At 38.1% G+C, this 13,613-nt stretch overlaps 1 protein-coding gene across 1 annotated transcript in view; it reads right to left on the bottom strand.

Moving 5' to 3' along the window:
- dnah7 (dynein, axonemal, heavy chain 7) overlaps positions 1–13,382 on the bottom strand; it is a 65,551-nt gene extending 52,169 nt beyond the window's left edge. The window contains exons 1-19 of the mRNA XM_029529748.1: positions 13,300–13,382; positions 12,940–13,036; positions 12,562–12,736; positions 12,187–12,259; positions 11,448–11,628; positions 11,278–11,350; positions 10,928–11,053; positions 10,162–10,281; positions 9,733–9,916; positions 9,418–9,597; positions 8,875–9,147; positions 8,198–8,325; positions 7,367–7,445; positions 7,005–7,229; positions 5,740–5,886; positions 5,105–5,284; positions 4,843–4,983; positions 4,362–4,729; positions 3,134–3,320 (exon numbers count right to left, since the gene is read on the bottom strand). Coding sequence (XP_029385608.1) covers positions 3,134–3,320; positions 4,362–4,729; positions 4,843–4,983; positions 5,105–5,284; positions 5,740–5,886; positions 7,005–7,229; positions 7,367–7,445; positions 8,198–8,325; positions 8,875–9,147; positions 9,418–9,597; positions 9,733–9,916; positions 10,162–10,281; positions 10,928–11,053; positions 11,278–11,350; positions 11,448–11,628; positions 12,187–12,259; positions 12,562–12,736; positions 12,940–13,036; positions 13,300–13,368 — 3,006 coding nt within the window. The 5' untranslated portion in view covers positions 13,369–13,382. The remainder of the gene's footprint in view (positions 1–3,133; positions 3,321–4,361; positions 4,730–4,842; positions 4,984–5,104; positions 5,285–5,739; positions 5,887–7,004; positions 7,230–7,366; positions 7,446–8,197; positions 8,326–8,874; positions 9,148–9,417; positions 9,598–9,732; positions 9,917–10,161; positions 10,282–10,927; positions 11,054–11,277; positions 11,351–11,447; positions 11,629–12,186; positions 12,260–12,561; positions 12,737–12,939; positions 13,037–13,299) is intronic.
- Between the last annotated feature and the right edge of the window lie 231 nt (positions 13,383–13,613).

Raw genomic sequence — 13,613 nt, 5'->3', positions numbered from 1 at the left:
GTTACTCACTCCCTGAGCTCATTAGAGAGGGCAGGGATGTGGCAGCTGCACAGTTAAAAGGAAGCAGGTTTATTGAAAAATGTGTTTTAATTGATTTGGTTTCATCTGCAAATGTGCAGGCAATAGTAGATGAATGCCATTAAAGAAGGCAGCAAACAAAAAAGTAGAGGAAAATTCAGTTGGAATGTGAATGTGCTTGTAGATCAGTGGATCTAGAGCAGCTCCCAGTGGTTATTTAGGAAAAGCATTTAGCCCTTTTGATTTTTGGTTAGAGAGCCCCTAGCCTGACTTTTAGATTACTTAGTTGTGTGGTATTACAGAAATGAGTTGTTTCCAATTTTATGCACTGCTGACCAATACAGTGAAGGAGGTGCAGGAAAGAGTCATTTGTCAGATCTTACTGCAAATAAGCCTATCAAAGGGTGTGTTTTTCCAACTACTGGCAAAGTAGAATAATTTGGGTTCAAAATTTAAAGGAATTAGTTATATTTAGAGACAGGGCACAGTGCTAATGCTCGATTCTTGGTATATAACCCATGACTAATTGGACTAACTTAAAATCTGATGAATGATGATCTGAATTTTGGAAGAGCTAATATAAATCTAGTTTATATTTTTACATCTATATTTTACACTGCTTAATAATTATATTCATTATTTATCAATGATTTGATTTTATGACACAAACTTTAAAACTGACAAACATTTTCTTTAATTAAGTATTAAGTAATTAAGTAAGTCCAACTCCTTAAATTGTCTTCAGAGGTTTGAAGAGACTGGCAGCAAGCAGCTCTGATAGTCGGGGGTAGACAAAAAATACTAAATCACCAAAACATTTATCACTGTGCATTATTTCCCCTTAAGTGAAGTTATATGAAGCAGGTCTTCATAAAGCATCAGAATAAAAGTCTGCGATGTTAGCTCTGTGATGGACTGATGACCTGTCCAGGGTGTATCCCGCCCTCACCTGGTGTGAGCTAGGATTGGCTCCAGCACCCCTCACAACTCAGAAACAGATAGATTTGTGATGAATCAATGAATGAACAGTAGTATATGCAGTCTTGCGACATTTTGGCAAAGCTTAATTATATAGGCGCATGGTAATAGTTATAGCACAACAAAACACAAAAGGATCTATGTTTGAAACAGGAACCAGTCTTTTAATTGTTGCCTGTAATTTCCATCTTAACTTACTTAACTAAATTACATAGTTTATAGTCAAATGTTAATTCAAGTGTTATTAATTATCTTAAATTTAATTGGGCCATTACATGACAGGAGTGATTTGCCATTGTGCATGCACTGAGTTAACTTCAATGAAGTTAAAAAAAGTCCAATAAGCTCAAGAAATAGCGCCATTTAATAATATCAACAGTTGTGCCAACATGCTCCATAGCTATGTGCACAACTCATGCTAGACAAGACAGTATGCACGCTCATCTGTGTGTAGCCTCCTTGTCCCTTGGTGACCTCATTTTCTTTGTGGCTCAGTACAGACCTGCCCCTTCCAGACAAAATCCATAATTTCTATTTGATGGTGCAGTCAGCCTGGGCTTTCTGGAGGACACTGCCTGAAATTGATGTGTCTCATTTCAGGTCTACTGAGGACGCCAATTACCCTTTGGAAACTCTTTGAGGAGGCTGGTGCAACACTCACTTTCTATCCTCAATCTGTTGTTTTTGCCTTGCTCACTACTCCTTTCCTCCTGGTTCCCTCCTCCTCCTGCTCAGTCTTTCTCTACCCAACTCCAAACACTCTTTTCAGCTCCTGTTATATATTCGTGTACTTCTTCTTTACTCTGTAGTCATTCTCACTATGTGCTGTCGCTCTTACTTTGAGAATGTTTCTGAGTTTGCTTTCTCCACTTGGTCAGGTTTATGCTGTCATACAAGTCAGAGCTGTGTAATCATTTTCATTTGATTCTAGTTGACAATGTTAGTTTCTATTCTTGAATTTCTCACTGCCTGGTAATACACCAGGCATGACCTGCATTTGCTTGACTTTTTTGATTTTAGAATTTCAATGTGTAATTACAGCTCAAGCTACGGGACTACTGACTGTGAAAACAAGTTGTAAGACAAAGATTTTTCGATTCACCCTATTTGCTGCCTCCCAGTCTTCTCCTGACATGACCGGGAAACTTCGATGGTTAACAGCATGTCTCTATAAGTTAATGTAAAACCAATTTGCAATGTAAAAACTATTAAAGAGGCTGTACATGTCCTAAGATTGTGCTTTGACTATTAAACAAGTTAACCAAATATCTTTTTTTGGCCAAGGAGGACATTATTGTTATGACCAGTCACTAGTGAAGCCCAGTGACTGACAAACTGATGGACTTGAATGAAATCATATCTCAATATCTGCAAGAGAGGTGGCAATAGTATCTGTCACTCCAAAAACGCATACCATATGCAACCATTATAATACTTTGTTTATCTGCAAAAGAGTGGGGCGGAGTTTATACCAGCTGATACTGGGTGAGGGTGGGGGGACATCCTGAACAGGTCACCCGTGATATAAACACAAGTGACCATTCACACTCACACATTTGGGGTTTTTTGAGTTACCAAATCCAGGTACCCCAGCATTTAAGTCAGAGCATTCCGAGGGAACAGGCACAGGGAAACCATGTAAACTACTAATAGAAAGGAAACAATAACCTTCTTGCTTTAAGGAAGTAGTGATAAACACTGCACCACCGTGCGTGCCACGCATACCGTACATGCATATCAAACTTAAAAAATGAATCAATTGTTCACAAAACATTCTTCCTGCTATAAATTAGCATGGTCAGTTGAGCCCAACATAAAAACTCTTATGGCATAAAAACTATTTTTAAATACTCGATTTCCTGTACATAAAAAAGTAAGTTTAACAAAAACTATGTGCAATATAATCAAATATGACTGTGCCTCTTTAGTCTCTATTGCATCTTTTGTGACAGGAGCATGAGACTTTAAACATAGTCTGGTTTCAGAGATGCCCTGTGTCATGTCAAGGTGCATCCACTGGTGCTAAAACCCCTTTCAGTTTGTATTCCGGACAGTCATTACATCCTCATGTAATAAGTTTTTACCTAAAGACAATCAAACATGGCAAAACAAAAACAAAGTCAAATATCTTACTTACCAAGGAAACATTTTTCATAGTGTCCCTCCAGGTTTTGTCCACAGTTGTGAAACGGCGTCCCTCTTCAGGCATCTGAGTCATGATATCTGGAGAGCTAAATATGGGCTCAAGGTAAAGCCAAGTGGACTGCACCTTTAACCATTCATCCAGGATCTCTTGAAGGAGCAGCAACATGCCTTCCCATTCCCTAGAAGAGAAAGGGACAACATGTGGAAGACAAATGATAACTTTATAATGTTAAGATGGCTTAAAAACTCATGTGACTGATTATGTACAGACACTAATGAATATAACAATGACTAGGCTTAGAAATCCTTATCTATGTAAAGTAAAACAAAATTACTGTCTGCATCTTGTGAAGATCAAGCACATTTCACCTCAGTGAAGTAATGATAGTTAAATGGTTTCCCTAATTACTAATTGGTATAATATAGTATGGTATATACGATATGGTATTTTGAATCCAATTCCAGTTATCCTATGCATAGTAGTTAAAACAAGTAGTTGAACAGATTGATGAGACAAGCTGAAGTAAGACTTTGTACAGAATACTGACAAACTTGTTTTTTATCCTCACTGCAGTAACATTGTCTCCCACACACCAGGCTGGATAAAGGCATTATAAAGTTTTCATGTGATACTGCAAAACACATTTTTCAAAAACATGGCATTAAACTAACTGCTTCCGCACAATAATTCACAAAGTTGCAGGGAGTCCTGTGTCAAACTGTGCCTGGCAGCAACAAGCTCAACCTCTTTTGTATTATTTGCTAAATTCAGAGGTAGATCAAGTGAAGTAAAACATTAACAAATTATACAGTATGCTCAACTGAAACCTTTGTTTTTTAAGTTTCATACTGAATATTTTCAGGAGGAAAAAAATTATTTGAGTCTTTAGAAAGAAGTCTTTGTTAGACAAATATAAATGCGTCAGCTCAGTCAAAAACTGTCACTCACCTCCGCTGACTGACTGATACATAAATGGACAGCTCTTGCTGCCAAATCATGGTATAAATACATTTTTAGCATTACCATGGTAGTGCAGATGGCTTTAAATATTGCTATGGATTTTATACCTAGCAAACAATGAATAGCAAGGTAATGTACAAGAATTGAATTTAGCTCATGGAGGAGTTCATATAATTGTTTTCATATTTACATAATTTATAACATGAGTGATTAGTTCACAAAGCAAAATGTTTTAGGGGAAATCTTTCTTCTTTCTCACCGTATCTCCACCTCAAAAGGTTTATTGAAGGGTGAGCCCCTCATAGTTTGTGTCTTCACAATATGATCATCCAACAGCATCTGGATTTCATCCACAGATGATAGGATGGAGGTGCCTGTCTCACGGTACGTTAAGAGGTTGAACTCCATGTCTTCCCACTCACTAGCCATTTTCTCCATGGCTTTCTCCAGGGAGTACTCCTTGCTGGCCGCCTCACTGATGCCTTCAAAGCTGCTTAGGTGCTGTTCCAGGTGCATAGCGAGGAATTGAGCCACACAGGCCTCATCATCAGCTGGCTTTATGGAGATACCAGCAATTTCGGACATCGCATTCCAGTGGCGGTCACGTAGGCCTGGGTTGCACAATACCTATGAAGAATACAAGAGATGTAAGAGTTTTGCATAGAGACATGTCAGTTTACACTATAAAATTTGTATGAATTATTTAACTTGAATAATAAATTAATGTGTGAGGGTCATACTTGGACCATAGGAATATGTTCTTTGAAGTCCTCCATCTTAGCCTTCATAGTAGTGGCTATTTTCAAAGCTTTGGGAACTTCAGAGAAGCACTTCTCCAGCTTGTACAGAGTGCGCCAGTAGTTTCCAACATCCCCTTCCACCTACATTGGTGAGGTTTATGTTACTAAGCGGTGGAACCAAAAGGAATAGCATCTATACATCTATACATATGTACAAAATCATATATGCTTGTAAAAATAATTTATTTTAAATTGATCATACCTTGTCTGGGTTCACACCAGAGAGTGGCCCATGCAGCCATTGTTCATACTGATTTAGGAAATCGGTGGCTGTCTCATAGAGGCAAAGGAAAGGTGCGAGCTTGTCCTGAATTTTCTTACGCTCTGGGTACTGGGAAGCAGGCCAGCCATAGGCCTCCTCCTCTTGGTTGAAATCATTAATCTTGGTGGTAAAAAGGTTGGAAGAGAGGGTAAAGGAAAGAAATTAACATACAAAGAAAAAATAGTTGGATGACTAAATGCATGTCAATGTATAGATGAGAAAAATTTAATAGAGCCTTTTACAGCCACAGTACATAAATTCTTACTTTGTCTTATGCTGCCCTCTAGAGCTAGCTTATTGGAATGCTCATACTGCAATTCAATGCAATAATAATGTGAATTGGTTGTAAAATAAATTCAAAGACTCTACTCAGCTTTAAATCACACCATGCATGAAGGTGAATAAGGTACTTTATGCGTTGATGTTTTTTTGTTTTTTTTTTCTGAATCAGCTCCATTATTGGCATACTGTCACTCACCACCATCAACTTAATATGACAAAACTGCTACAGATTAATACTTAATTTGTTTTTTTCCTGTTGTCTTCTCTTTTCGAGCAATTCAGTGCTGATGCACCTTTTCCATGGCTAACTCCAGTTTAGCATTCAGAGCCTGGGCTTTCTTCAAGTACTTGCTGAGATCCGTCAGTTCTCCAAAGGTGGCAAACTCCTCCATCTGCACATTGTAGCTCTCCAGTTCTTCCATGAAACGCTCTCTGCAAAACTGGAATGTACGTACATAAAGGCAAAAATTGTTTTGCAGCAATTAACTTTTATCTATGTTACCTTATCATTAACTATTTAATTGAATAGGTCTGTAAAAATATAATAATTGGATACAAAAATATCCAGTCGAACAAAAATAATTCAATGGGCAATAATAGACAAATACACTACTCACAATAAGTTAGGGATATTGTTATTTACATGAGTGCTTTTCCTACTTGGTCTGAATTTTAATTTTAATTCACCAAAGCGAATCTTGGGGACCATGTTGACCTCAGCGTATCTCCTTCTCCAGCAACACTGACGACCATCATTTCTGTGCAAGGTGACCTGACACTCATCAGTGAACAGGACGGTAGACCACTGCTGCATTGTCCAGGTCACATGGTCTTGTGCCCAATGCAAATGTTCACGGCGGTGTCTTGGTGTCAGTGGAGGAAGTGCAACAGTCTGGGCAGGCATCACCAGTCAGCGCAAAACAGATTTGGTTTTTGTAGATGGCTCATTCACTGCACGTTCTTACCTCAGAGACATCGTAGAACCCATCATCATCCCCCAATTCCGCCAGCACACCCCCAACAGTCTGTTCATGGATGATAATGCTCCACCACATCGTGCCAGAATTGTCACAGCTCGACTTCAGGAAGTCGGAGTGCTTCATATGGTATGGCCAGCAATGTCCCCTGACCTGAACCCCAAAGAGCACGTCTGGGACCAGCTGAAGCAGAGACTCGATGATCGTACCCCACCCCCACGTGACCTGGCAGAACTGCGTGTAGCACTTGTGGAAGAGTGGAACGCATTGCCTCAGAACAACATCATGAGGCTAGTGAGGCGCATGAGATGTCGCTGTCAAGCTGTCATTGCGGCAAATGGTGGAAACTCCCACTACTGACATTGTCAATTTTTGTTATTTGGGGCTATCCTTCTTATTGTCTAAATTTTTGGGGTAATAAATATTAAACTAATGAAAATGGTGTTTCTTCTCATTCATTATTAGTAATATCAAAGGGAACTTTTACTTATTTCATTAAAATTCAGACCAAATAGGAAAAGCACTCATGTAAATAACAATATCCCTAACTTATTGTGAGTAGTGTATATAAAGAAACAGACCTTAAGGCCAGACTGATATTGCTCAGTCTTTTCATTAATAATCTGTCGGTGCTCTTTAAAGATGGATGGCATGCGCTTAAACCACTGGACAGTCTCAGTGTTGAGCTTCATGTCCACTGGTGAGAGAGTGACAAAGTCCATCAGGAAACACAACTGTGTGTTGGATTCAGACAATGTTTCCTCCAACATAGGCAGCTCTGTGGTCTCCACGTTGTTCATAAAGGCCTGAACAGTAACAACATAAACTTATAATATACATAAATGTATAATTTTACATCCATATAACAAAAACAATTCAGAATGAAAAATCAATGAGAGATCATTGTATGGCAAATACTGCATGAAAAATATAGGGTAGTTACCTTAAGCTCCATTAGTTTCTGTGTGTCAGGAGGGGTACTCAGTGCCTTCTCTGCAATCTTCTCAAATTCAATGCAGAGCCTGTGAGAGGTAAAGAATTAATTCAGTGGCATAAACAAAAGGTTTCACAGACTTACAATTTTGCTATGGCACAGCCTGGAGCTAAGACCCACCACTGAAACCATAAAGGATATTGCTGTACAACCCCTATGACCTGCACATTGGGCCTGCAAGAACTTTTATTCTTCTCATGTTTTCCATTTTATGTGAGGCTTGTTACTGTAACTGTTCCAAGGTGAATTTACCAAAACTCCCTTGACTGCACTGCTGTTCACACTCTTGATGGGAAAGGTTGATTGAGAAATTGTCTCAAAAGAGTAAACTACAGCACGGAACTTGAAGTCTGCTAATGGAAATAAGCATACAAAAACATGACTTATACTAGAGTGCCCAAAATGTAACAAGTTTTTGGTACAGGACTGTGCTGTGACAAAGTTTATTATAGTGAAGAGAAAACTGTTCTATTTTGAACAATTCTAAGTATGGGAGAATGTGACAAATTCTCTACACACATGGTACTTACAAGCAAATGTGATTAATTGATTCTTGCAAAATGCCCAGTGTTTATTTTGAGGCTACAGAGTGACCTAGTAAAGTTTAAACCCTAACTCTGATACTGATTTATACATATTTTAGTGCCACAAGAATATACTATTAGCTGTTAATTCCTACTGAAAGATCATTTTCTTCAGCTGCTTTAAAATGTCTTCCTGGATGTGACGAGAGCATTCGCTGGCACTGAATGAAAAAGTGAAAACAGTGAACCAACTGACTTCTTGTTGCGGTCCTGATGGTCCTGAAGCATGTGGGTAATTAGTTTCTGCTGTAGCTCATGAGCACGCTTGACAAGAGAGTGGATGAGTTTATGGGACTGGACCTCAAACATGCCGAGACGAATCACCTAAAAAAAACCCAATATGGTTCAGTAATTCAATAAATACCATTTTAAAAGTGCACTGATACAATTTTCATACAGCAAACAGACAAGGACTCAGTCATAGCAATTGTAACCATGATTACAGACACATTAACTTTGTACACCTTCAATGCTAATAATCAACTCTAATTGTTACATTGCATGATTTTGTTGCCATTTCCTTACATTACAATGCATGGCTTGAGGTTTTGAAGACAAATCAAATTAATACATTAAACTAATACATTAAAACTACATCATCAAGTTCATCGTTATGAATGTTTCTGTAAAAAATATATTTATTATGCTTTCCTTGTTTTACTTTTTTTGTGAACTTGTTTTGCTTCTTTTTACTTATTTTAGGCAATTTGTGCTGAACTTTGATCAACTCAAGCCATTTTTCACTTTAAGACATAAAGATGACTTGACTTGATTTGATCAGTAGCAGGTAACAGTCTAAATGTGAAGGAGACAAATTCATTTTGGGCAAATCAATTGCTATTTTTGGAAAGTTACAACCTTCTGATCAAATACCTTGCATGATGAGTACTGGATCTGCTCAGCAAGCTGCTGGTAGTATAACACCTCTTCAATGATTTCCTGGAAGGCATGCTGCTTCCGGAGGAACTGCTCTACATCTTCCTCTGCACGCTTAGATACCAGATTGATGTATTTATCATATTCATGGACAAACTCCTGAGGCCTGGCACACTCAGCCCAGAGCACCCTGCGCACCTCTTCCTGTTGAGCCTCAAGGATCTCTGGCAGGATGATGGGCTTCAGGGTGCTCCCAAACTGTGACCCTGGCTAAGAACACAGAATATGAGGTTGATATCCCAGCAGAAAAAGAAAGCGTTTCTTCAGGTGTAAAAGTAGATAGTGACTGCAATGCCATCACTAGCCACTGTCATTTTAAAAATACATAACAGAGCAGCAGGTAAGCCTGCCAACCACTGCTAAAATATTTAGCATATACACTATATTTCTGCCTCATTCACTGAATGGGAAACATAACAAAACATTATGCAAGATGTTTGAATTTCATTTTTCATAAGAGAAATGCTGATTTCTTCTTACCCATTCAGGGAACAGTTTGGTCTCCACACGAGGTACTATACTGATAGACCTGACCATGAATTGATAGACGTTAATGAGAGCCTCCTCATACTGTTTGAAGTCAGGCTCAAACTTTATCTCCTTGTCCTCCAGGATTAGGTGCACCACAAATCCTGGGTGCTTGTAAGCTTGGTCTGACCGCTTGAACAACAATCCAAATCAAGGAAAATGAAAAAAAAAAGACAAAATTTGGAATTTATTGCAGCCATTCTAAGAGTAGTCTGGACCACTCTAAATGATGCTGTTTTGGTTTCAAGTCTTATTTTTTTCTCCTACCAAGTCTTGGGAAATTAACTTTGTATAGTTGTTCATTGTGTCTATCACAAGGCTCTGCAGCTGGGTGGTCATCAGTGCAGCCACACAGTTGAAGAAAGACAATAGCTTGGCAATGTTACCAAAGCTAGGAACCAGAAGGTGTTTGTATCCATGGCAGTAAATGCTTTGCACTTCGGGAATCCAACTGGTATAGAGAACAGGGATCCAGGGAATTTGTTAGTCTTTACTCAATATGCAAATAATATGCAATATGCAATAATGTTGAAATTGCTGTCTTCATATAGGAGCATATGTTTCTTTGAATTTGAAAGTACACAAGCTCTATTCAGAACACGTACATTACATCTGTACAAAAACAATAATTTTTTGACCTAATGGTTATTTGATGGAGAATTTTTATCTTGGTGATAAGCGATAATGTGGACTCACCCCTTGATGAGGATTCCAGTGGCAGTATCAACGTGTCTCGTGATAATTTGCTGAAACACAGACAGCTCCATAGACTCCTCCCTACTGTGGAACTCCTCTACATCTATCAGACTGACATTTCTGCAAGTATGTGATAGAACATACTGTGAATGTGAACATGACAAGAATCACACATTTTCATGCTTGTGTAACTTACTGGTGCCACAACACTGAAAGGATGAAAACAACTTGAACGCTTGAATAAAACACAATTTTCAATAACTGAAAAACTTGTCACGGTTCTTAAAGATTTGTCCAAGCCCATGCCAAACAGCTGCATTTGTTTGCAACTGCTGCTTGAGAGAAACAACATATGTCTGAAAGGCAATCCCTAGAAATTTCCAAAAGCAGGTCAACTGGTTTTCATTCAATCTGTGCCAATATTAAAATTTTTGGTAGGAAAGTTGTTTCTAACTGGTATTATGGTGTAATGACAGCATATACATGTAAAATGTGCAACATAACCAGCTCCAAAGACTAAGTGCTTTCATTTTGTATAACTGGAGAATTTTTATTGGCTTCTATACTTTGTGCTTTTGATATATGAACAAAATTCTCACATAATGACAACAAAAATAATTTTTTTTTTTTTCAGTATGTTCATATGTTGTAATAAAAAAAAATAACTGAACAAATTCATCAAAGTCACATCAAACATTCCATTCAATTAATAAAATTAAGTGAGAAAGGATGGAATTCAGTATAACAATATATCCAGCATACTTACTTGTAACAGCCATACCAAACAGATAGTACTTGCTGCATCAGAGGGTTGATAGAATGAAGCTTATGTCGCAAACGCTTTCGTGTTTTAACAAAGTCTTTGTTCCATGGTTTTGGCAGCACCTCCAATCTGACCATGGAAGATAAAAGGGGACTGAATGAATGAGACTTTTACTTGGCAAAAAATATAAGACAGATTGACTCAGTCACTGTTTATTAAAACCTATATTTTTCTTTGAACAAAGGAGAGCAGGGAATGGGTGCATGCCCCTTAAAAGCCAAACTACAAGATCTCAAGGTAGAGGCAATGTATATTTCATACACATGCAATATTCTACATCAGGGTTGACTTACTCAAGTCTATGAGAGGGCAGTTCTTTTGCTTTGTCAGTGGAATTTTCTCTTCCATCTCTGAATGTATACTTCACTGAAATCAAAAACAAAAGTAATTGAAACTAACATTATGCCATGACAACATTTTTTGAATTGCAAAAGATCCAGGCACTCAAGATTTTAATGTATACATATCGCTGTCTTGACACTGTGCAGGTAGTCTTCCTTGATTTCATTGACCAACAGATCCAGTGTTGTGTTCAGGCTCTTTAGGTGGCATGGCACCAGGTCTAGAATGCTCTCCAGCCAAGAATCCTCCAGAGGAGACACATTTTCCAGGTCTATCCCGTTCTCGATGTAGTAGTTGTATCTCTGATTTGACAGGATATTAGAAACTACTTTCAGTAACTTATAGGAATGAGAAAAAAATATTTACAATGTTGTCAATTACATTAATCATTAAATTTAATCTAATTTAATTGTAGGGTATATAATTCAGTGTGTAGATAATAATTTTCCACTGGCAAATGTTTATGTCATTGTCCAAGCTGCCTGCCTGAGCAAAAGTTACATTTTCAGTCTGCTCGCTGATTTAAGCGTCAACTGTAAAATTCATGTACAAATTCTAAATTTGACAAATAGTGCGATAGGTTTAGTGAGGAGCCTAATACAGGCAAGAATTTAAAAAGTTCTAAATGTTAATGACATAAGTTATTTTTAAGAGACAAAAAAGTATTGCATTAGGAAGAAACATACAGTACCTGGCAACTGCAACCATTGAAACCAACAAAACAAAACAGTGACAAAGACTACAGTATTCACTGTCTTAAAAAACATGGTTAAAGAATGAGCACAATGTCGTCATTATGGACATGTACACAGCAAAAGAGGACAGTAACATAATTCCATCAAGTGTATGCAGCCTTTCACCAATTCACGGTCACTCTGTGCTGTAATTTTGGGAGAGCCACATGGTGAACAGCTGGCATCCTCTTCCTGTTCACTAAAAAAAACAGAAAAAAATAAACGTGAAAAAGATGTGATATCTCGGTGACAGCATCTTTCACTGATATCCACAGAAAATGTCGACAAAATGTTAATACTTCAACAAAAACAACAACAAAAAAATAGAATCCTCCCATTTGAAACACAAGATCTTGTTTCGATAGCAAGTCCGTTAGGCAGATTCCATAGAGAACATTTAAAGGTAAGTGAGATGTAAACATGAATGACACCATGAACAGGCATGTCAGAACGAAAAACATAAAAAAAAAAAAAAAAACAAGGTAAAGGTTTGCAATTTACCATATGAATTTAACCAGAGTTTCACGGAGACTTCTGTGCTTTTGACCAAGCTTTGTGCTGCGGCACTTCTTTATGGTCCCAGGGATCTGCACTGCCTTTCTCTTTGGTGGTATGTTCTGGCTTCTGCCATAACTTTGGCCTGGTCTACAGTCTGTCGCTCCATCCGGCAGCTCTCCTGCAGTCAACATATAGCAATCAGATAGGAAAAAACTGAAAACTTCTGTACAAAGTACTTCTTACAAATTACAGGAATATCTAAGAATACTGGATGTGATCATAGCCTTGGCGTCTGAGTTAGCATCAAGCTAATATATTTTATGTTGGTAAAAAATTACCAATTTTTTCAGTGGTAATTTCACTATTAAAAACTTCACCCACCTCTCCCAGCGACTTCACTTCCTTCCGGTTTCTGCATTGATGGGGGATACCGTGAAAATGAAGGTTCTGTTTCCATCCTCGGTTGTTTTTTTGTAGCCTTGGACAGTAGTCTTATTAATTTGGTGTTTGGTGTTAGTTTTACAAAGAAGAAAGACGTTTGGTTTAAAGTAAATCTCACAGCCTGGCAAATGTCCAACCAAGCAAAATTAACTTTTCAGTCATTTTAAACGTTAATTATCCATATTTAACTATACAACAGAAAAACGTTAGCTTATTTTATCTGGCTGTCAGGTGGCCGGTAGTTAATGAAGCTGCATTTAAAACTAATATATTCGCTCATTTGTTTGCTTGTAAGCTTACCTGTGGTCGATTATAAGGTGAAAAGGCTACACTATCGATGGTATTTGTTCTCTTCTTCGCTAAGCTCATACCAACATTGGTGCAAAGTTATGAGCTAACGTTAGCTTTTTCTGTTGCTAGGACCGTTGCCAAGCAATCTCTTGTTGGCCGAGCGAACTTCACCAACAGGAGGTGATGACGCTGTCGGTCACTTCCGCGTCGGCAGTTAAGGGGAAAGTTAAGGGAAACTTTGCTCCTGTTGCTGTCCAGACCAAATCAGATCAGGTCTAGATTAAAACCCACTAAATATATACTGGTCAAATCCGGACTAGATT

The sequence above is a fragment of the Echeneis naucrates genome, chromosome 21 (assembly GCF_900963305.1).
Source record: "Echeneis naucrates chromosome 21, fEcheNa1.1, whole genome shotgun sequence".
Taxonomy (NCBI): domain Eukaryota; kingdom Metazoa; phylum Chordata; class Actinopteri; order Carangiformes; family Echeneidae; genus Echeneis; species Echeneis naucrates.
This window is presented reverse-complemented; position numbering and strand designations above follow the sequence as displayed.